At 34.6% G+C, this 24,415-nt stretch overlaps 1 protein-coding gene across 8 annotated transcripts in view; it reads left to right on the forward strand.

Annotated features, from left to right (window-relative positions):
• Nucleotides 1-24,415, forward strand: part of PPM1A (protein phosphatase, Mg2+/Mn2+ dependent 1A) — a 47,174-nt gene that overhangs the window by 13,458 nt on the left and 9,301 nt on the right. For 6 of the 8 annotated variants that reach the window (XR_002335516.1, XR_002335518.1, XR_002335514.1 and 3 more), the window contains 2 exons: nt 17,326-18,179; nt 20,986-21,103. Coding sequence is in view for 4 of the 8 variants with exons in the window: in XM_021062332.1 (XP_020917991.1) it covers nt 17,326-18,179; nt 20,986-21,103 (972 nt within the window). In the remaining 4 variants the exon portion in view is untranslated. Of the gene's footprint in view, nt 1-14,046; nt 14,094-16,744; nt 16,764-17,325; nt 18,180-20,985; nt 21,104-24,415 lie in introns of those variants that run through there. The other 2 variants (XR_002335517.1, XM_013993459.2) reach the window with 2 other exon arrangements.

The following is a 24,415-nucleotide window of genomic DNA, read 5'->3' on the forward strand; positions in this document are numbered from 1 at the left end:
TAGTTTTGGGCCTCCAGGAGCACTGCTATGTCCAGGTTTTAAATTTCTTAGAGCCTACATCTATGCACTATTTTTATGCTATTTACTATTTTTGGAGAATTTAATTTTTTCACCTTTCTCTTTCATCCTTTGCTTGTAGGTTTTTTGAAGTCAACTTTTATTTCTTTAACTCAATGAGCTAATTACTACATTTATTTCCAATCTTTTGACTCATCCGTCGACTGTTTAATATCAACAATTATTTTCTAATTTCCAAAAGTGACATTTAATTCTTTACCATTTGCTTAGTAATTTAAAAATAATTTATTTCTCATATTTTGTGTATTTTTTGAAAAATCTTGTTTAAACATTTCATACATAGTTATGTTATATCTTATATTTATTGATTTCCATATCTGAAGTCTTAAGGGAGTTATATTTGTTATATGTTGACTCCTATTCATGGCAACTTGTTTCCTTGTATATTTGGTGATTTTTTTTTTTTGAGCTTATAATTGATTAAACACCAAACATTCCTCCATCATGTATAATTGCCCACAATTTTATTTCCTCTTTTTGTAGCATAAAAATTTTCATTTCCTATAATTAATACCTAATTAAATCAGCCAGTATATTTTACCATTTTCTGTGCTTGTTCCATGTATCTCACTCCTGGGTTTACCTTTCGTCTTGCTAAAGTATATTCTTTAGTAATTTTTATCTTTTTTTTGGTCTTTTTAGGGCTGCACCTGCAGCACATGGAAGTTCCCAGGCTAGGAGGCTAATCAGAGCTGTAGCTGCTGGCCAACACCAGAGCCATAGCAACACCAGATCTGAGCCGAGTCTGTGACCTACACCACAGCTCACCGCAATGCCGGATCCTTAACCTACTGAGCGAGGCCAGGTATCAAACCTGCAACCTGATGGTTCCTAGTCAAATTCCCTAACCACTGAGCACGCCGATGGGAACTCTGTATTTTTTAGTAATTTTTTTTAGCAACAGACTAGCTTATAATAAGTGTCCTTAGTTTTCGTCTGAAAGTATATTTTTACAATTTTTTTGGCAAATAAAAAATTCTTGAGTCATAGTTTTTTCCCCCTTCCTATCAGTGCCCTCAAGATATTTCATTGAAATAGGAAACTTGGCAAACTTTGGAACTCTGAGAAGTATGGTCTCTACCTAAGTATTATGCTTTTTTATGTATTTTTTTTCTTCTGGTAGTTTTTAAAAAGATCCTTTTTTTGAATCCTGTCACCACTATATACTGTGATAGTTCTCAATGAGAGGTAATAAAATAGTATTTGTACCATAGGGGTTGTAGTGGTGATTACATTAGTATACGTAAAGCATTTAGAGCCCTGCATATTTCAAGTGTGGTATAAATGTTAGTATTTGTTGTTTGTTGTACCATACTTGATGTTCTGAACACATTACCATGATGTGCCTAGGGTATGTGTATGTTGTGTTATCTGTACGTACTCTTTGAAATGAATAGTCGATCTGAATACACATCTTCCTTCAGTTCTAGAAAATTCCTTAGCCTTTATATCTTTGAATACTGCTTTTCCAGTCACTCTTCTTAATCCCTGTGTTATGTTCTAGGCAGTTCCTAGGAACATCTTCCAATTTGCTAATTAACACCTTGACTTTGTTCAGCTAGTTTATGCAGCCTCGGTTTGTTTTTATTTCTTAGTGATTACTTTTTCTCATGTTCAGATTCTGTCACTCATTGCCACCTATTCTGGTTTGCTTTCTGGCTATTTTTTATTCTTTTTTCCCTTTCATGTCTATTACTCTCTTTTTAGTTTCGGAAAGACCCTAAACATATACATTTTAGGTTATTTTCTGATTGTTACTTGTAGATTGAAATCTTACAGTTGATTTTTGTTGGCCCTGCATCTTAGTTTGTTTTTCTTGTATGTTTTGTTTAGGAGTTTGGTTTTCCCTTCTCTTGTTAAATGGGAGCTTTTTTGTTTTCTTTCTTTTCACTTTTTTTTTTCCTGGCCACTGCATGCAGTGGCTTAATGTGAGATCTCAGTTCCCAGAACAAGGGTTGAATGAACCCAAGCACTGAATCCTAAATTTTAGACCACCAGGGATCTCCCATCTTTTTACCCTTCTCATTCAGTGCTGTTTTGCATGTCTTGGCCCTGGTATGTCCAGTCTGAAACCATCAGGATTGGGGTTATCTCTTCAAGAAACACAGACCAAAAGGAGGTCTATGCTTATGCTGTAGAGGCAGGTAACTTCATTTAAACTAAATTCCCCAGCAGTGGTTAATAAGTACCTTTCCCTACTGATTTTACAGGCAAAGAGAATCTCTCCGCCACAGGAATTGATTTCAGTGAGTCTAGTTTCTACCCCAGCCTTAATGGAGGTGTTTTTACTTCCTCTTAGTTACTATCCCTGCAGGTTGTGGACTGTGCATCTCTATTACTTATACTGAGACAGTTTCAGCTTCTCAAAGTGCTTTCTATTTCAAGAGTTTATCTTTAGCAGGTGGCTTGGTCATCTTAATTTTTTGTTTTATAGTAACATTTAAAAAATATATTGGAATAGAAGAGCACTTCAAAGTGTGACTATATAAAACTATTTAAATGGAAGTTATCACTTAAAATTCATGTATATATTGTACATGTCCTTCAGAAAGGTGCCAGTTTGCTCCTGTACCTATGAGAAGTATATTTTTTTTACTCCTTTGTCAGTAGTGGATGTTATTCATTTTTGATCTGTGATAAAGTAATGAGTGAAAAATAAATTTATTTTTAATGGCTAGTGAGATTGGTCTTTGCTCCATATATTTATTGGCCACTTACATTCTTTTATGAATTTCATTGTCTGTTCATGTTCTTTGTCCATTTCTTTAAAGTGTTCATTTTGTTATGAGACTTTTGTTACTTTACGAATATTAATTTTATCATGTATATCATGAATACTTAAAGATATTTGCCTTTTAAGCTTATGAGCTTTCTTTTTATAATGCAAAGGTTTTATTACTCTGGAGTCACTTTTTTATTCCTTTGGAGTCAGTCTTTTCCTTTTTGCTATTGTATCATACTAAGAAAGTCCTTTCCAACCATAAGATTATAGAACTATTTACCTAGATGTACTTGTATGGTTTTGTTATTAGTATTTCAAACTTAAATCTTTAATCACCTGGTATTTACTTTAAGATGTGCAATAGGGATTCAGCTTCCCTCCATGGGAAATCAGGGGTAGAATAGGCCAGTTCTTCTAGTATCAATTATTGAATTTTTGTTCCTGCAGCTCTCTTTCTGGAGTTTCCTCTGTTCCACTGATCAGTTTATTCCTGCAATAGTATTCACTCCTAATTACCATAATTTGAAATTGTTTTAATATTAGGCATGACAAATTCTCATGTTTTTTAGAATTTTTTTGGCTATTCTCAAACATTTAATCATTTATATGAATTTTGGAATTGTTCCATCAAAGTCTTGGAACAAAAATGACCCAGTTGTAAGGATACTGAATTTCTTATTAGTAAAAGGGATGAAAAGTGTCCTGACAATATTGAATCTTCCTAGCTCAAGAAAAGGAGTGTCTTGTATTCTGAGACTCTTTTCCTAAAAGTTCTGAATATTTCTTGTTAATTTCTTAGATATAACTTTACTGGCATTTTTTCTTTATTTTTAAATGATTATTGTTAATAGTTTTCTTAAATGATTTTCTTTAGTCAGATAACCTTCTCGAACTTTCTTTTCTCCTAATAATATATTAGATTTGAGTTTGCCATCATATAGTCATTATCTGTAAGTAATAATTTGATCTCATAATTTTATGCATCTTTTATCACTTTGATCACTTTCTAGACATTGCTGAGTAATAGAGATATGAGCAGGTATCCTTTTTCTTCTTTCTTGGGAATTGTTTTAGTCAATATGCTTCCTTTTTGACTTGTATTATCATGTCTTGGAGTGAATTTTATCAGACCCCTTTTAGCCTCTACAGAGATGACCATATAGTTTTTCTCCTTTGGACTTTAGAGAAGTTACTTGTATTTTAATAGGCTGCTGAATCTTGGCTTGTATGTCAATTCCTAAAATGAACCCTATTCAGTAAATTTGTAAGTAACTAGCATTACATGTTTTTATTACATAATATATGCTTATATTTTACTTAGGATTTTTTGTGTCTGGACTATAGTTTTAGTTTTTAGTGCTTTGTCAAATTTTATATCAAGATTATGTGTTCGTAAAAAGCAGCAAGTTTTCTTCTCTGTTCTTTAAGTAGTTTAGGTAATTCTTTTAAGGCTTAAAAAGATCTTGGTTGTGAAATTGTCTTGCCTCATGCAGTTTTATTTTTAATAACTTTATTTTGAAAACAATTTAAACTTACAGAAAATACGAAAAATAGAATATAACTTCCATATTTACCAAATGACCAGTTGTTAGCATTTTGCCACACTTGTTTTATAAACTTTTTTCCCTTTCTGCACAACACTTGCAGGTCCTCTTCGCACACACAAATACATATAAGCCACACACAATCACACATTAAATTTTGTTGTCATATCTTTTTTTGGGGGGAGGGGTGCCATATCTGTGGCATATGAATTCCCAGGCTGGGGTTGGTTGAATTGCAGGATATGAGCCACATCTGCAGCCTACACCACAGCACATGGCAATGCTGGACCCTTAGCCCACTGAGCAGAGCCAGATATCAAACCTGCATCCTCATGGATACTAGTCATGTTCATTACTGCTGAGCCACAGTGGGAACTCCTCTTGTCATATCTTTTTGTCTTTAACCTGGAATGGTTCTTCAGCCTATTTGCTTTTGTTTTTCATGAGCCCTAGAGCTTTTTTGAGGGACAGTTTTTTGATAATGTTTTCATTTTGCTCCAGAGTTACTGATCTTTATTCTGTTCCTTCTTTGAAAAAAAAAAAATTGATCATTTGTTTTCCTAGAACATTGTCAATTTCCTCCATGTTTTCAAATTTATTGACAAAGATTTTTACAGTGTGTTTCATAAAAAAACAACAAAAAAATATCTATCTGTGAGGTGAGTATAGCATTTGGTTTCTAAGTTTGAATAATAGTTTTTCTTAATTAGGCTAACTAGCAGTTTATTATTTTACTCACTTTTCTCTATCCTATTTACCTTATCTTTCATAAAGTATTCCATTAGCTTTCCTTAGGTTTTTTTTGTGTATATGCGTGGCTATTCTTTTTACTTCTTGAATATTTACTATACTAACCTTTACTTTTTTACTAAGTATGAGTATGAGTTTCCCTGAAGAAGATTTGATCACATCTCATGGACTTTGATGTGATATTTTTCTCATTACTGTTGTTTCAAAGTATTCTGAAATTGTAAAAATATACAAACTAAATGCAAAGTTGATAAAAAAGCATGCCTTTTAAAGAAATTTTGAGATGTTTGAAGTTTTATTGTTGCTAGTATCTACTTTTATATTAAAGTCAGTTAATGTGGTATCATCTATTTCCTTTTTTTCCTTTTACTTGGTCCCTGGGGTGAGGTGGGTGGGGGTGTGTTAGGAAACTCTAAAGCTTTTGTTTTTCAATATAGAATCCAATAAATGCTTTCATTTTAATTAATGTTTTCAGTGTGTTTGAACAGAATATATCATTTTGATTTTAGCATATGGTATTTTTGATAAGTTTGCTGTGAATTATCTGGCATAAAAATATATAGCACAGGAGTTCCCATCATGGCTCAGTGGTTAACGAATCCAACTAGGAACCATGAGGATGTGGGTTTCATCCCTGGCCTCGCTCAGGGGGTTAAGGATCTGGCGTTGCCATGAGCTATGGTATAGGTCGCAGACATGGCTTGGATCCTGTGTTGCTGTGGCTATGGCTTAGGCCATTAGCTACAGCTCCGATACGACCCCCTAGACCGAGAACCTCCATATGGCCCTAAAGAAAAAGACAAAAGACAAAAAAATAGTAATACAGCACATAAAATTTGTAAGTAAAATTGTAATTTTAGACAACACCCTCATCAGTTAAAGAAGGATACCCATCCTCTTTTTTGCTTTATTCTTTATGCTTTCCTTTGTCTGAAATTAAAATTGCAACACTTGATTTCTTTTTGGTTATATTTGCTTAGTATGTTTTGCCCACTTCAAAGCCCTATATAATACTAGGACATCTCCATTATTGAGTTTCTTGTTTTGATTAACCACTTGATAGCATAACTCTGTCTTTAAACAGATTTTTCAGGAATTGTACATGGATGATACAATTTTTTAGTGCTGGCATATAATGCCTGTTATCTTTATAATAAATGCCAACTTTGCTAGGTCTAGAGTTCTTGAAATATCCTTTACCCTCACATTTGTAGGCATTACTTCATTGTTGCCTATCATTTGACATTGCAAAGAAGTTCGAGGCCACTCTGGTTTGTTTTTGTTATTATTTGGCGTGTTATATTTGTCTAAATTCTCATATTCCTAAAATTCATTATCCTCACCAAATTATGCTTTGGTATTGGTCAGTCTCTACTAAAATTATCTAGACTTGATGAATGCTTTCAATTCTCAAGTTCAAATTTTCCTCCAGTTTAAGAATAATTTTTCCTTTTTTTGAAATTTCATTTCTCTTCCATTATTTGATTTTCCTTTTATTGTGTACTAATAAACTGTTGGATCTACAGTGTTTCTATCTTTAATCTACTCTTATCTCTTCTTATTATCTGCATACTGGATGATTTTTCTCTTATTTCCATTTTTACACCTTGGAGATGGTTTTCTGTAGGTTCTTTGCTCTCATTATTGCTTTTCATGTTATTTAAAATAATACAATAATGTTTTACTTCTTAAATTTCATTCCTTAGCTCTGTTAATACTTTTTATACTGTAGTTTCTAATTTGTCATACACATTTATCCTCTTACAGTTCTGGAGGTCACAAGTCCAAAATCAGTTTCACCAGACCAGAAGCAAGGTGTCTGTAGGGATGTACTCAGTCTGGCAGCTTTAGGGAAGAATGCATTCCTTGCCCTTTCCAGCTTCTTGTACTTGTCAGCATTCTTTGGATTGTAGCCACATCACTGTAATGTTCAAGGCCAGCATCTTCAGATTTCTCTCTGCTCTGTCTTCACATCACCTTCTCCTCTGTATGCATCAAATTTTCTGCCTCTTTCCTGTAAGGACACTTGTGATTGCATTTAGAGACACCAGCATTAAGCCCTATTAACCCGTCACACGCATACCCTATCAGAAGTTTTTTAATCACATCTGTACACTCTTATTTCCAAATGAGGTAAACATTTACAGGATTAGGACCTGATATCTTTGGGAGCCATTATTCTGCTCACCACAGATGTTGCAACTTTGGGATGAAGTGGCCATATTAGCAAAAGATCAGATTAGAGTAAATCCTCATGGATTGTATGCCGTTACAATCACAGGTACCATCCTCTTTACCAAATGATGCAAACTTAAGATGCCATGGTGGAAAAGTGGATGAAATGGTCTAGATATGGTCAATAAGGAGTAGTGAGGACTCTGGAGAATGCATGTTTGGGGAGAGGAGCTAGAATATATGTAAAGGTCAAATTCAGGCTATCATTTTGCAGTCTTAGTTGGTAGCTGCTTTTTTCTTTTTTTTAATTCCTTAAAAGTTGATTTTTCTGTAGTAAAATAATCTTGTTTATCTCTTAGAATCTTCATTTTAGTATTGAGAATAGGCTTTTAAGGGGGGATCCATTAGCATAATTTTAGACTAAAGTATTGCTGTAGTAATGCCATTTACCTAGGTATTCCTAGAGCTTTAATTCTCACTTAATTTTTTATATATTTCTCAGAATAATTACCTTGTTAACTAATCAAGGTTGATTATTTATCAATGAGGAAAGTTTGACATTAAGCTAAAGGACTTCTCCAGAATCACATATTGGATCATTTAATGTCACTAAAAGGATTTTTTTTTTTTGATGTTTCATATGTGTTTTGCTATTGATGAGAATTCTGAAGTCATGAAAGCAGTGTCTCCCTAGTATTAAATTGGTTAATTGGGCCACTTCCTAAATTCTTTTATGTTATATATATGGGATTTTGTTTTTCTAGATCACTGCTTTTAAGAAGCAAGTTACTTCTTTTCGTGTAATGTTATTAAAGAGTTAAACTAATGACAAATCATGGAGATGAACTTAGTTTTAAAACATAATAGAAGTTTGTTTGTTTGGAATTTTTAAATTTTCCTTTTTTTTTTTTTTTTTTTTTCTTTTTAGGGCCACACCCATTTCATATGGAAGTTCCCAGGCTAGGGGTCCAGTCAGAGCTACAGCTGTTAGCCACAGCAATGTCAGATCCCAGCCTCATCTGTGACCTACACCACAGCTCACAGCAACACCAAATCCAGGGATCAAACCTGCAACCTCATTGTTCTTAGTCGGATACGTTTCCACTGTACCACGACGGGAACTCCTTTTCTTGAATTTTCCATAAACTATGAATGTATGCCTCCAATCTTTGTATATCTTAAAATATCTTTCTTTTTTAAAATTTTTATTTATTTATTTTTTATGTAAGTATAATTGACTTACAACCCAGTGTTAGTTCCAGGTATGCAACAGAGTGATTCAGTATTTCTATATGTTATGAAGTGATCACCACAGTAAGTCTAGTTACCATCTGTCATCATACAAAGATATTACCTTGTCATTGACTGTGTTCCCCAGGCTGTACCTTTCATCCCCGTGACTCATGTATTTTGCAACTGGAAGTCTGTACCTCTTAATCTCTTTCACCGAGTTCACTCAACATCCCTCCCCAACCTTCTCCCCTCTGGCAGCCACTTGTTTGTTCTGTGAATCTGTTTCTGTTTGTTTATTTTTTATTTTTTTGTCTTTTTGCCATTTCTTGGGCCACTCCTGTGGCTATTGGAGGTTCCCAGGCTAGGGGTCGAATTGGAGCTGTAGCCGCTGGCCTGTGCCAGAGCCACAGCAACACCAGATCTGAGCCGCATCTGCGACCTACACCACAGCTCCCGGCAATGCCGGATCCTTAACCCACTGAGCGAGGCCGGGGATCAAACCCGCAACCTCATGGTTCCTAGTCAGATTTGTTAACCACTGAGCCATGATGGGAACTCCTGTATATCTTAAAATATCTTTCTCCCTCTAAACATGAATAATAGTTTAGATAATTATGTAGTTTAAGTTCATTAACCTTTACTCTTAGAACTTTGTTTATTCTCTATTGTCTTTTAGGATTCAGTTTTACACTTGGTGGTGACTAGGACTACAAATTTGATACTCTTTCCATTGAAGATTATCCAAAATTTTCCTAGAAGCCTATATTACAGTATTTTTTAAAGTTTTCCTTGAATGTCTTCAGTTGTGGGTAAATAGGGTAGGTTTTAGTAATTAATCCTGCTAGATATTCAGTGAGCTTTGTAAGTTTGAAGACTTCAACTGAGGGAAAAATTTATTTATTTGATTATGGCTTCTGTTTTCTCCATCAGAAAATCTTATTTTTTATGTTCTCTGAGTGTACTCTTTTTGCAAAAATTTTTATTATTTGCACCTGCTTTTTCTTTTATTTCTTCATTCAGCAAGTGTTTATTGAAGATCTACTGTATGCTCTGTCCTGAGAGAATTGACCCAGGGAATATTTGAAGGAGGCTCTCCTGAAGAACTGATAATTGAGTTACTTGAGTTAAGATCTGAAGAGCTGAGTATGAATTAACAAGAGTAAGAGATGAATGAATAGCTTTTTAAATAGAGGATGTAGCATTTGTTTATATTATTTGGAGGAAGAGAACATGACAAACAAGTACTGGGTGCTATATCACTAGATACTGTAAGGAAAGCCCTGATGTGTTAGAAAATGTTGGGAAGGGGGAAACATTATGAAGCAAGGAAAGTCCGGAGAAAGTTGATGGGTGCCTGACCTCTCAGGGCTTTCAGGTGAGCCATATTGAGCAGTTCATTATTCCACAAAACAATGGAAAGCCACTGAATAACTTTTTAGTGCAGATGTGAAAAGGTAAAATTTGTATTATATTTTTTCTTCCAATTTTTTAAATTAATTAATTAATTAATTTATATCATTGTCTTTTTAGGGCTGCACCCATGGTATTTGGAAGTTCCCAGGCTAGGGGTGGAATCAGAGCTGTAGCTGCTGGCCTACACGACAGCCACAGCAATGTTGGATCTGAGCTGCCTCTGTGACCTATATACCACAGCTCATGGCAATGCTGGATCCTTAAGCCACTGAGCAAGGCCAGGGATTGAACCTGCATCCTCGTGGATACTAGTCAGATTCATTTCCCCTGAGCCATGATGGGAACTCCCTTTTCTTCCAGTTTTATTCAAATATAATTGATGTAAGCACAGTATCAGTTTAAGGCATACAGCGTAATGATTTGACCTAAATGGATCATGAAATGATTGCCAAAGTAAATTTAGTTGAATATTCATCATCTCATGTAGATATAAAAAAAGAGGGGAAAATTCTTCTTGTGACAAGAACTCTTAGGATTTACTATGTTAATAACTTTCATATATAACATTATAGCAGTGTTGATTATATTAATCATGTCTGAGTTTGTTTGAATCATAATTGACCCTCAACACTATTAGTTGCTTGTGCACAACATAGTGATTTGATATTTCTGTATATTGCAAAGTGATCACCGCTGAACTTTGTATTATGAAAGGTTTACTTAGGCTGCAGTTTGTGGAGTGAATGGGAGGGAGGGCAGCATGCATGTGAAGAGACAAAATGGGAGGCTGATACTGATAACACCAGCATTGAGAGATGATGGTAGCTCGGACTGTGGTGTTAGAGAAAAAACTGGCCAAATTGAGAATACTTATGAAGTATAATCCATAGAATTTAATGATGGACTGATGGGAGATGAAGTAGAGAGAGGTGTCCAAAATATGTTTTTGATTTCTATTCACTTTGATGAATGATGGTGCCACTGGCAAAAACTGAAAGGAAAGAAAAAAAGATACGTGAAAGAGTACCTTGGGAGCTAGCATAGAGTGAGAAGAAGGCCTAAGTCTAAGCCTTGAATGCTTAAAAGATGAGGATGGGCCTGTTGAGACAAGGATGGAAAAGCTAGGAGTAGGAGAAAAGCTAGGAGTGTGTAGCATCTTGAAAAGCAAATGGGAAGGGTGTTCCAAAAGGAAGTGTTGTGTTGAATGTTGCTGTAAGCAGTCAGTCAGATGAAGACTAAAATGTCTGTTGGATTAAGCATCTTGGAGGAGCTTGTTTTGGTTTCAGAAAACAGTTTGGAACATCAACCTTTTTTTTTTTTTTTTTTTTTTTTTTTTAACGACCTTGAACTATAAAGGGAAGGAAGAGGCAGGAGGTAGCTAAAGGGGAATGAGTCACCCAAAGACTTATTTTTAATGGTTAGCATTTGAGTGTCTTTAGAAGTTTTACTCCAATAGAAAGGGAGAGGTTGAATATAAAGGAGTAAAAGAGGATTGTGTTGGGGTCCTGGGAAGACAAGTAGGTCATTTAAGATTCCTTTGAAGCATGGGCTCCAAAGCAGTAAGAGGGGTTTATCTTAGGTGAGAGGAGAGAGAGTACTCTGTTTTAACAAAGGTATGAGGATAGGATGGGTACAGACATGGGTGTGTTTGTATGTTTGGAATCAACAGGATGGGGAAAGACCCGTGTTCTAAAAGGATTCCTTGACATGATCTCATTATTGGTTGATTTTTGTTTTAACTGTGGTGTCTGTTTGGCTATCATTGTCTCTATTGAAAATTTTACTTTAGTAATTGTTTTTCATTTCCATGAGTCTACTTTCAGAGTGTGTTTTTTTTTTTTAATTCAGTGTCACCTCATGAATTGTTGAGTATTTTCTAGTTTAGAGCAATGAATACTGAGTTCACTCCCTGCCCCCACTTTAATTCCTGAACCTTTAAAAATACATCTTCCTCCTATTCTTTGCTCATTAGTATATTTCATTTAGTTTAAAATTTGCATTGCCAGAAATTGCAGTTAGTTCACTGCATTTTCTGTTAGCCAAGCAAAAAATAAAAGTTTAGACTTTTTGCTTTTCTTCCTTTCTTTTCTCTTCTTTTTTTGGTCATTTACCTTTAGTAGGTTAGAAGTTTAGAAAACATATAGAGTAGACGGAGAAAGAAATGATGCTATTCTTTTTTGCCTGCTTCTGTGACCTTTTTCCCTGCCTATCTGCCTTATGTGTTGTCTTTTTAAAAACTTGCATTTTTAGATTTCCACGATTTCATTTGCAGGCATTCAGGATGGCTTGTGTAGGAGAATTAAGAGTGAGTCCAGAAACCCAGGTCCTATTCTTGGCCTTACCGCTAAACTAGCTTTATGACCTTGGGCAATTGTTCTATTTCTCTGTACCTTCTCATTTGTAAAATAGGCTTAGACAGATTAGTTCTATGATTGATTTGGCTCTGATTAATTATACAGGTTATCAAAATCAAATTTGCAAATATAAATATGTGACTATTTTTTTGTAATGATTAATGGGACATTTCAGGCTTCAAATGGGAGAAAAATTACCCAAGATTGACCATTTTTCCTCTTCATATTGCTCTAAAGTTTTATAATGTGCTCATCTGTCATTACCATAGGTAACTTTGAGATAGCTGCCTTAAGTTACAAGATACAGTTTATAAATTACCATGTCTCATACCTTGGGAGATTAAAAGTATTTCGTATAGCTTAGATTATCCTTTGCAGAGAGATATGGCCACAAGGACTTTGTGTTTCTTCACTGTAGTCCAGCTATACAATATAGTACTTAGTGTTCGATCATCTAGTAAGTATGCATTCCAGAGGTCAGCTAACTATTCGTCCTCATATTTGACAAAATCTATTTGTATATAAGCATTAATGGGCCATGTAGCTTATTATATCAAAGGTTTCATAGCAGCAGAGTTTCCATCCCATCCCACACTGCAAATGACTTAGGTATTACCATATTATACACTGCTACCAATGCTGTTAGCTGGCATTCCATTTTTTCTCTCTTGCCCTCCTGAGATGCTTTGAGTCTGTTGCTATATAGGTTTTTTTCCTGCGGACTTCCCCCAACCTTTAGATTTCTTATTTTATGCAGATCTAATCCAGATTTTCCTTGCCTGTTTTTATAATTAAACTTGTCTCAGTGCTCATCAAACAAAGGTCCTTCAGTTAACAGTATCTATTTTCCTTCAAATGCCTGTTTAGCAGTGACCTTTTGTTATATGAATATATCTTTTGATCCTTACCTCCCTTAACATATTTGATCAAAGTGGTGTTTCTCAGAAAAAATAGGGCTTGCCCTAAGAAGAATTCTGATATCAATTACTAAGAGAATATAATTTTCTCCACATTGTTTATATGTGTCTGTTTTGTCTTCTGCTAATGGAGCATGGAGGGGTTCTATATTAGACTGTGTATCCATAGGTAAGCAGAAGAAAACTCTGTAGGGTTTTAGTCTTCAATTTTTTACTAAAGGACTCTGCCAAAATGGTTGTTTTAATAACTTCTGTTTCAGGGCTAAAGTGTTGCTTAGGAGTCCTAACAGTGGAATTATATATGGAGCTTTTTTTTTAACTTGAGATATTACTGAGTGGGTTAAACCAAATGACCAGGTTCAAGACTCTTTGTTATGATTGTGAGAGCGGTTTTGCCTAATAAAAGGCAGTGGCTGAACTTTAATGAATACTTCCCAACTCAGCCTTTCAATTTGGGAGTTTGTTTGGTTTTAAAATACAAAAATGGTCACCAAATTTTATGATTATATCAAAGATTAATTCAGTCTTGTGATTGTCATAGTACTTTGTATTGAAATGTTCAGATCAGCTGATAATGCTACTCTGGGGGGCACCATGAGCTCAGAGGAGATTTTAAGACTAGGCCAAAACTAGAATTTCTCTTAGAAATAAACTTAACCCTTCACAGACAAGATGAATCCCCTTGGGATTTATTAATATTTGTAGATATATGCCAATTTAATAATTTGACTAAGTAAAATGCTCATTAGTAGTCTATTTATGGGAAATGATTATGTAAACATAGTATTTATAAGCAAATAATTTCTGCTAAGTATTATATTTACATAACTATAACTATCTGCTATATTTATGTAGCAATAGTTGGCTGTTTGACCAAGATTCTACAAATTACTCAGAATCCCAGGAGGTAAGATTTCTGAATCACTTATTTTCAGTATGTAAAAGTCCAGCCACAAATTAATTTGCCTTTAACTGTATTTTTCTATTTGCAGTGGAGCTGGACCTAAAATTTTATTAGATGATTGACTTGGTTTGTTATTTTTACATGTCTAATATATATTTTTCCAAAGTTTGGGTTTTGTTTTTAGAAAGCATGCCCTGTTTATTTTCAAAGAATTGTTTGGTAGTTTTATATGTATATGTGGAAAATAACTACTGGACTTTTCTATAAAAAGAGACCCCTGTTAGGTAGTATTAGAATCTAGACATGGCTGTGTATGTGGGAATGTAGTAATAATTAAATAGTTTCCACTTGCTGAGTTCCTCACTTTGTCATCTTTCATGTGGCTGCTTTACATCCATTCTCTCATGTAAGCTTGCAGCAACATTCAGAGGTAAGCATTAATATGCCCATTGTACAGATGAAGAATGTTGGATTAGTAGTATCAAATGTCTTAAGCATACAGTCATCTCTCAGTATCTGCAGGGATTGGTTCCAGGAGCCCCTGTGGATACCACAATGCACCAATGCTCAAGTCCCTTCTATAAGATAGCATAGTACAGATGTGAAACCTGAAGATATGGAGGGCTAACTGTAATACCTCCAACCACTGCTTTAGCCTAGCTAAAGGAGTTGAGGTACAGAGATGAGGCAACTTGCCATTGACCTTCAGCAGATGACTTAACCTCACCATGGCTTAATCATCTTCTGTCCACTATCTATCTAGGCATTCCATTTAATCTTTACCACAGATACACAGATGCCTAGGTTCCACACCTACTGTGGAAATTGATTTTTTTAATTTTCATTTTTCAAAAGGCCCATAGATAATTCTTTTGTATAGCCATAATTGAGACCATTGCCTTAATATAAATGGTATGTTACAGTCAGGCAGCCTTAAATTAGAGTCCTTATTCTCCTAAACTTACCTTTTGAGTGATGTTGGCCATGTTCTTTTGTCTTATTAAAGTTCATCTATAAATTGCAGATAGTATTATTACCCACTTTAGAGTGTTGTTGAGAGTGAATTGAGGTAATGCTTGTATAAAAACACTCATCAGAATGATTTAGAATTCATCCTAAACATTGTCTGCTATTAAGGTATCATTAGTTTTTTTGTTTGTTTTTTTAAATGACTGCACCTAAGGCATATGGAAGTTCCCAGGAGGGTTGAATCTTAGCTGCAGCTGAGGCCTATGCCAGCTGCAGCTGAGGCCTATGCCAGAGCAACAGCAACACTGGATCTGAGTCATATCTGTGACCTACACTGCAGCTTGTGGCAACATTGGATCCTTAACCCACTGAGTGAGGTCAGTGATTGAACCCACATCTTCATGAACACTAATATTGGGTTCTTAACCTCCTATGCCACAGGAACTCAAAACACAGACCCTTGCCATATTGTGAATCAACTTGATGTCAGAAAAGTGATCTGATGAATACCACTACAAGGAATGAAGCATGGCCAGTTTTCATTATTTACCCTCTAGTAGTGGAATTATCATAGGAGGCAGACAAGTAGGCGAGAGATCCGTTTTATCACACCACAGCCAGCCAGACTTCTCTGCTGGATAATAGTTTGGTCCTGGTAGGATAAAGAAGGGGTGAGGGGTTGCTAGGAAACTGTTTCCTTTCTGAGTTTTTTTTCTTCTTCCTCTTTCTCTCCCAGCTTCTTCTCAGAGCTTAGCATCACTAGTGTCATCAGTCTCCTAGTGTCTTAAGTGCATCCTGATTTACTTAGGTACTTTTCCCCACTCCTACTTATCTCCCCTTTACCTCCATTAAATCTCATTCTATCCTTCTTTCAGATTGCGTTAAGTTGTGACTCATGTGATGACTTGGCCCTCAAGTCTACATTACTAGGCTTACTCAAGTAAAGACCAACCTAAATCCTGACCATCTTCCTGCCTTGTGTAAGCTCATTCCAGACCAGAGGTTTTTGCTTTTTTTTTTTTTTTTTGTCTTTTTAGAGATGTACACACAGCATGAGGTTTCCAGGCTAGGGGTCTAATCAGAGCAGTAGCTGCCAGCCTACACCACAGTTACAGCAAAGCAGGATCCAAGCCATGTCTGCAACCTACACCACAGCTCATTGCAACGCCAGATTCTTAACCCAATGAGTGAGGACAGGGATTGAATCCATGTTCTCATGGATGCTAGTTGGGTTCGTTAACTGCTGAGCCATGACAGAAACTCTGGGTTTTTGCTTTTGATTATTGGTAAAGGATTAGATTAGCTGAGCTTTCAAGCTTGTCCATAGTGTTGTGCTAGACCTTTTGATCTTCTTATCAAAACTTTTTATATCTAATGGTTATGGAGTAGCATAATAATGATACATGTTATTACAACTAGATTAGGTTACAGTAGATTAATTGTTTAACATTTCCATATAACAGTCTTCATTACATGTATATATAATTGCTTTGCAATGTGAAAGTTGAGGTTGGACCACTTAAGCAATATAATAACTTACTGGCTTTCTCAAAGGCTGAAAAACCTATGGAAAAGGTAGAATTGAAGCTAGACTTTAAAGGATAGGTGTACTTATTTTTCTAAGTAGGGAAGGAAGGCAAGGGATTCCAGTTAAGGGAACTGACATGAGCAAAGCCTTGAAGGATCATGCAAATTTTGATTGTTGTGAGTATATTGTTTTTTACTTTTTCAGAGGGTTCATATAAGTAGGAATAAAACTAGACATTTGGAATCAAACTTTGAGAAATCTTGAATGTTAAACTAAGATGTCTAAATTAGTAGGCTTTTGATATGTCCTGTGAATTCATTTGGCTTTTCTTGGCTAATATACACATACAAATTAGTTTTGAGATTCTCTTAAGAGATTCACATTTTCATTGCATCCTTAACCACTTGACTTGGTTCATAAGTTGACGGCCATTGCCAAGTCTTTTCTATCTTAAATGGTTGTTCTCTGGGGAAAGTGTAAGATAAACTACTTTTATCAAGATACTTTACCTGTTAAGACATTTTGAGCTATGCCTGTTGAGCCTCTCCCCCATTTCTTTCTTGTTAATGATCAGGTTTCAGTTCTACAGTATAATGAGTGTCTGCTTATTCCAAGAGTTGTGAATTCTTATTTAAAGCTTTCTTTTTTTTTTTTTTATTTCCTTCATTCTTAAAAGGGTTGTGTATGTATTTTGTTTATAAGATAGTTATTAACTTTCCTGTTTCTCTTCCTTTGCAGACCTAGAGGATCAAGACATAATGGGAGCATTTTTAGACAAACCAAAGATGGAAAAACATAACGCCCAAGGCCAGGGTAATGGGTTGCGATATGGGCTAAGCAGCATGCAAGGCTGGCGAGTTGAAATGGAGGATGCACATACAGCTGTGATTGGTTTGCCAAGTGGACTTGAAACATGGTCATTCTTTGCTGTATATGATGGGCATGCTGGTTCTCAGGTTGCCAAATACTGCTGTGAGCATTTGTTAGATCACATCACCAATAACCAGGATTTTAAAGGGTCTGCAGGAGCACCTTCTGTGGAAAATGTGAAGAATGGAATCAGAACAGGTTTTCTGGAAATTGATGAACACATGAGAGTCATGTCAGAGAAGAAACATGGTGCTGATAGAAGTGGGTCAACAGCTGTAGGTGTCTTAATATCTCCTCAGCATACTTATTTCATTAACTGTGGAGACTCGAGAGGTTTACTTTGTAGGAACAGGAAAGTTCACTTCTTCACACAAGATCACAAACCAAGTAATCCGCTGGAAAAAGAACGAATTCAGAATGCAGGTGGTTCTGTGATGATTCAGCGTGTGAATGGCTCTTTGGCTGTGTCAAGGGCCCTTGGGGACTTTGATTACAAATGTGTCCATGGAAAAGGTCCTACCGAGCAGCTTGTTTCACCAGAGCCTGAAGTCCATGATATTGAAAGATCTGAAGAAGATGATCAGTTCATTATTCTTGCATGTGATGGTATTTGGGATGTTATGGGAAATGAAGAGCTCTGTGATTTTGTAAGATCCAGACTTGAAGTCACTGATGACCTTGAGAAAGTTTGCAATGAAGTAGTCGACACCTGTTTGTATAAGGTAGCTAGACTTTTTTTTTTTTTTTAAGGCAAAATGATTTTATGTCATCTTAATTATTATCCTAGTATATTAACATCTTAGAACCAATACTTCTCAGGAATAAGTTTTTGGTACTATTCATCCGTTATGAAAATAATATAGTAATACTTCTTAGAAATAAATTACCCAATTACCAAAAATATAATAGTTGTAATCTGAATGTTTAGTCTTGTAATAATCTTGACTACTTGAGCTTTTTAATACTGTGGAATATTACATCAAAGTGCATGTTTAAAAAAGGGAATGGGGAGACCTCAGTGTCTATAAATGAAAAGCATTTTAGAATTTTAATATTTATTTTTGCCATGTGATATCTCAGTACACTTATGGAAGTACTTTGAGACTATGGTATAATGAATCTGTAGTACCAACAGAGAGAATTTAGTGATCATTTGGTGTGATGTACTAGAAATAGCCTTGGACATGGAGTCAGAAGAACTTGGTATGAGACTGTATGACTTCAGGTAAGCTCTTTAAACTATCTGGAAAATCAGCTTTTTTTTTTTTAATAAAAGATTATTATCTTGTCTCAGAGTGATGGGATGATCAAATTGGATTGTTTATACAGATAAGCAAGAGAAGGCTCTACAGGCTTAAGAGTCACTCTTGTAATCAAATCTTACCTCTGTTAGTTTTATACTATATGGTCTTGAACAAATTGTTCAACTTCTCTCAGCTGCTTTTGTTTTTGCCATGCCTGCAGCATGCAGAAGTTCCTGGGCCAGGGATCGAACCTATGCCACAGCAGTGACCCGAGCCACTGCAGAGACAATGCCGGATTCTTAACCTGCAGCACTACAAGGGAATTCCTTTCTTAGCTGTTAAATGGAGAAAATAGTATCTAACTTATAAGACTGTCGGGGAATTAAATTAATGAGTTAATGTATACACATGAAGTGCCTAGTTTAGTAAACAATGCGCTGCTCCCTTTTCTAGAGAAGTTAAAAAATATTATACAATTTACTTTATTTAGTTGAAGCACTAAAACTAGTATCTAAGCCCTTGACTTAGGGTAACTGTTCTTTCTACCACACTGTTCTGTTTTGTCAGTAATGCTCATTAACTGCTTTTTTGTTTAACAAATGCTGATTTTATAAAACTCTTTTGAGGCTATGTATTTGACTTTCTTTTAGCATGCAGAAATAGAAAGTCAACATAACATTCTTTTTAATTTTACATTCACACTGACAGCTCTACTTAAAATCTTAATTAAAAAGCAGGTTTATGTAACATACAGCACAAATCAAGTTTATGTAACATCCAATGCATATGTTAAAAAAAAAAAATCAATAGAGGAGTTGCCTGGTGGTGTTTTGGGTTAAGGATCTGGCATTGTCGCTTCTGTGGCTCCAGCTGCAGCTGTGGCTCAGATTTGATCCCTGGCTTGGGAAGTTTTGTGTGCCACAGGTACAGCCCTGCAAAAATCAATAGAGCAACAACTTAATAGTGCACACTGTTAATTTCTGAATTTGGGGGGAACCAAACAATATGCGTATGTTCTTTGTCCCATTTAGTCTTAAAAAAAGGATAAAATAGCATTCATTTGTTAAGTTTATTCTTTATATACTTGAGAATTAAATGCTTGTTAAATAAATTAAAACCTGGTTTCTTGAGAGACTTGTCAGATTCAGATATTAGTAAATTATGATTCAGATTCCACCTTTTCTCTTCTGCATTGTCCATTTTAAAAATTATGCCGTACCTTATCATTTGCCACATTTTATATAGATTTCTCCCAAAATTCTTTTTAATATTAAATTCTTTGTACTGTTTGCTTAATCTAATGGTATACATCAACTTTTCTGTGTAGGGGAATTAACTACTTAAAATTTAAAAGTTAACTCCAGGAGTTCCTGTTGTGGCTCAGTGGTTAACGAATCCAACTAGGAACCATGAGGTTGCGGGTTCGATCCCTGGCCTTGCTCAGTGGGTTAAGGATCCGGCGTTGCCGTGAGCTGTGGTGTAGGTCGCAGACGTGGCATTGCTGTGGCTCTGGTGTAGGCTGGCGGCTACAACTCCGATTTGATCCCTAGCCTGGGAACCTCCATATGCTACAGGAGCGGCCCAAGAAATGGCAAAAAGACAAAAAAAAAAAAGTTAACTCCAATTTCTACTAGGAAGAGGAAGTCTGATTTGTGGGAAGCTAAAATTGATCCAAGTATTGTAATTATAGCATTTTGAATGCTTATGTGTCTTTAAAAAATGAATGTATTGCCTAAAAGTTAAGCCTTTTTTTTAAATTATGAAAGTTAAAAAGCTGGTTTGTAAACTTTAAATATGTAGTTTTACTTCTTACTATGAAGCAAACTAATTAGTCCCACAATTTATTTCATTTTAAGTGTAAATTTGTCAAATATACAGGTCAAACAGTGTTGTAAGGAATACCACAAGAATTTTCTATCTTATTGAACTGGATGAATGTATGTGTGTATGTGTATTTGTGTTAAGTATCTCTCCACATTAAGAAGGCCACCAGTAAATGTTCAGAAATACTTGTTTTATAGAATTTTTGTAAATGATTGTGGAAGTAGAATTTAACCTGTAGTGTTTCTCTCCTGTCATTTGGAGTGTTGGTTATTCTGTATACCATGTATACTCTATATGTATGCGGGGTGCCCATCCACATATGCATAAATATATTTTTCTCCTTTAAAACAATATATATTTTCACTAGAACAATTGTTGTTATAGTTGGCATGGCCGTAAAGGTTCTCAAGGCTTTGAAGAGCAAAAAGAAAAATACTCTCTCAAACTTTTTTCTTCCCAGGGAAGTCGAGACAACATGAGTGTGATATTGATCTGTTTTCCAAATGCACCCAAAGTATCACCAGAAGCAGTGAAGAAGGAGGCAGAGTTGGACAAGTACCTGGAAAGCAGAGTAGAAGGTGGATCATTTAACAAAAAATAAGTAGCTTTATTAAAGAAAAACCTCAACATAATCAAACTTTTAACATTTTAGCTTTTAGATCTTTACATATACGCCTTTGATTGACCTTTAGTGTTCAGTGGATCAAGGTGGGAATGGGCATTTCTGTAGTAGCTGCTTGGATATGTTATTCTCCTATCACAGTTTTATTTGCAATAATAACTAGTATGGCCCAGTACATTCTGTTCAGGATACTTTTGTTTAAAAAGGCTACAGTACTTATATGCTTTCAAATTCTTGATGAATTAATTCATCGGCACAAATAATTTCATGCCAGAAAGTCTCATTTGTGGTTTATTTAATTATAAACAGATTATTTATGATGGTGACAATTTGAAAACTATCTGTGAAAAGCTGTGTGTATTAGCTTAAGATCTTTGGACTTTTAAAAAAATAAAGATCATAGCCTGGTTATTAACAACTTTCATGTGCCCCAGCTTTTAAAAATTTAAACTGTTTGAAAGCTTCTTACCTAAGCCATTAAACTGCCTCATCTAGACAACATAAACCTGAATAGAAGACATACTAGGTCTCTACCTGGCAGAAATGTAAGCGCTGAAGAAAAGAATTGAGTTGGGAATTCAAGAAGTTTAGTTGTCATAATTCTGCAAATTACTTTGAGACAATTAGAAAGGTGTTTGTAACTCTCAAGTATAATGCCTTTACACATTTGAAAAACTTTTAAGTGATCGTTGATGCAGCTACTCTCTGATATGAATATTAAGTCTCCCCAGAGGATTCCAATTTACTGCATATATACAGTAAGCATATAGATTATGCAGTTTCTTTAAGCAGAACACTTGACATGCCTATAATAGTGTTAAAAAACATTTTGGCTCCTAATGTCATTACTTTGCACTTTAAAGACCTCTGATAGCATGTAAACATTGACCTACACACTATTATATCCTGCAGTGCCTGCATTATTTAAATTAATATGCACTTTAATTTTGTTTTCTCCCTTTTTTACTGTTTTATGTCAATTATAATTAGTCTGGTTTAGAATCAAGATTGGTTTTGATTTTCACTACTGTCTAGGGCTGATATTTTGTCTTTCATTTCTCTCCCCTACTTGATAGTGATATATTTAGTATGTGTATGTACTATTTAGTATTTCATTCATTGGACATACTATTCAGTGAGTTCGTTTCCTCACTATTACCAAGGTCTTGGAAATTTTTTTGTTTTAAATGATACATTTCAATATAAATTATTTATATATAATACAGTAAGATAAAATAGAATGCTACCAAGTCATATCATATTGGTTCAAACTGTTAGTGGAAAAAATAAATCCTTAAGAAGACTCTGTATTGGGAGATGTTGATAGTTCATTTATTGGCACTTTAACTTGGGTGTACCTGTTTATTGATTTAAAGAAATAAGTATTTTAGTTATATTTATTATGAAATGAGGTCAAACTTTAGAAATGAATTGCTAATTTTTCTCTTTAGTGTACACTCTAAGTTTTTGATATAATTCTAAATAATTGCTTTAGATACATACTTTTGTTATATTAAGTTTTATATTGCTTATTATCAAGCAGAATTGACATCTGAACAGAGTTTACATTAATATTCAATATTTTTGGTATGTAGAAGTGTTATATTTGTACCATTCAATTGGAGATGATTATGTCATAAATTAAGTACAATATTCTTTACTGAGATAGCTTTGATGAGACTGCAACTTGAGAATAAATATTACATTAATTAAATCCATTACTATATTTCAAAGCATAGAAAGAATGTAACTATTTGCATTGTAAAAGTTGTTATATATCTTAAAAAGTGATAAATACTGCATTCAGCTTCCAAAACGGGCACTTCGTAGCTTTTTTTTTCTTTTTTTAAATACATGCCTTCACTATATTGCTGTGACCTACTAAACCTCATTTTATTTGCTTTGAATACTTTTGGCTTCTCTGTCCACACCACAGAAAAGAACAAAGGCTTTTCAGCTCTCCTCCTGTAGTCTTTTAAATACTTGACTCTAGTGTTAATGAAAAAATTCAGCTCATAATTTAAACCATACCACTTAATGTTGTGGTCCCTTTAAGCCAATGTAAGAGGATATCTGTGTGTATGTGTTTTCATTTGCTTCTGACTGCCCAAGCTTTAAAGTTGCTAATTTGGAGATAACTGATAGAATCCCTCGGACTTTGTGGAGGGCAATGGGGAGGAGAATGTGTTTATATACATGAAATAATAGATTTTCTATACATATATATTCGTTAATAAAAGCATTCAGTCTTTTTACAATTCTAATTAAAATGTATAGTCCAAGAACAATTAAAGGAATATTTCTTAAAACTTCTTTTTCTTTTTTTTTTAAGCAGAAAGGAGCAAGAGTAGTATTAATGATCAGTTAGTTTAAATGTATTGTCCCGTGTGGAAAAGGTGATTTAACTGTTTTGAAAGCCTTATTTTTTAAAGAATTTGTCTTCCTGTAATTTACTTTACAGTTAAAATATCCTAATTTTTATATTTTAACAAAGGAGATGTAAGATACGTCAAATATAGATGATTCAAAGTAATGTTTTTAGGCCTGAAACCATCATTGATTGAATTTATCATCAGTGTTCATTTATATTGTACCTAGTTACCTACCCAATAATTGTATTGGCTTAGCAAAGACTGTATGTTAAGTGTGTTACAGCTTTAAATTGTGAAATTGTGCAGTTTAGGTAAACATCAAATTTCTTTATTTTTGTACAGCAGATTTCCAGCATTAGAATCATGTAGAATAAATAAACTAGATGTTAAAGATGATGCAATAAAGGAACTTGGCAAACCAAATCTGAGATCCTTGCTTTTTGTTCAGATTTAAGACTGGTTTAAAAAAAAAAAAGGCAAAAAATAAAAGACGGTAAAATTTGGCCTTAATCCTAAAAGGACAATTTGAGCCATTTAAAGAAATACGGGTAGCAATGTTCTGTCTTTTAATATGTGGCTTTAATGATGAGTTAATATTTTAAAACTTGATCAAAGTTTGAAAGATCTTTATATACATTATTTTCAAAGGTATTTACAAATTGAGAACTAGAATGATCCCCAGCGATGACAAAGAAAATTTCTTAGTGTAAACATTGAAAAACAAAAAACTGAACTTGAACATATAATTTACAAATACCTTTGGCATGATCTTGCATTTAGAATAAATATGCTAAAACTCCAGGTAAAGACTTCTTGTACTTAACAGTTTGAGAGCACTTTAAGTTGTCTGCACATAATTGTTGGTATTCTGTAGTATAAATAACAATATGCATCTT

Source organism: Sus scrofa, chromosome 1 (genome assembly GCF_000003025.6).
Source record: "Sus scrofa isolate TJ Tabasco breed Duroc chromosome 1, Sscrofa11.1, whole genome shotgun sequence".
In the NCBI taxonomy this organism is placed as follows: domain Eukaryota; kingdom Metazoa; phylum Chordata; class Mammalia; order Artiodactyla; family Suidae; genus Sus; species Sus scrofa.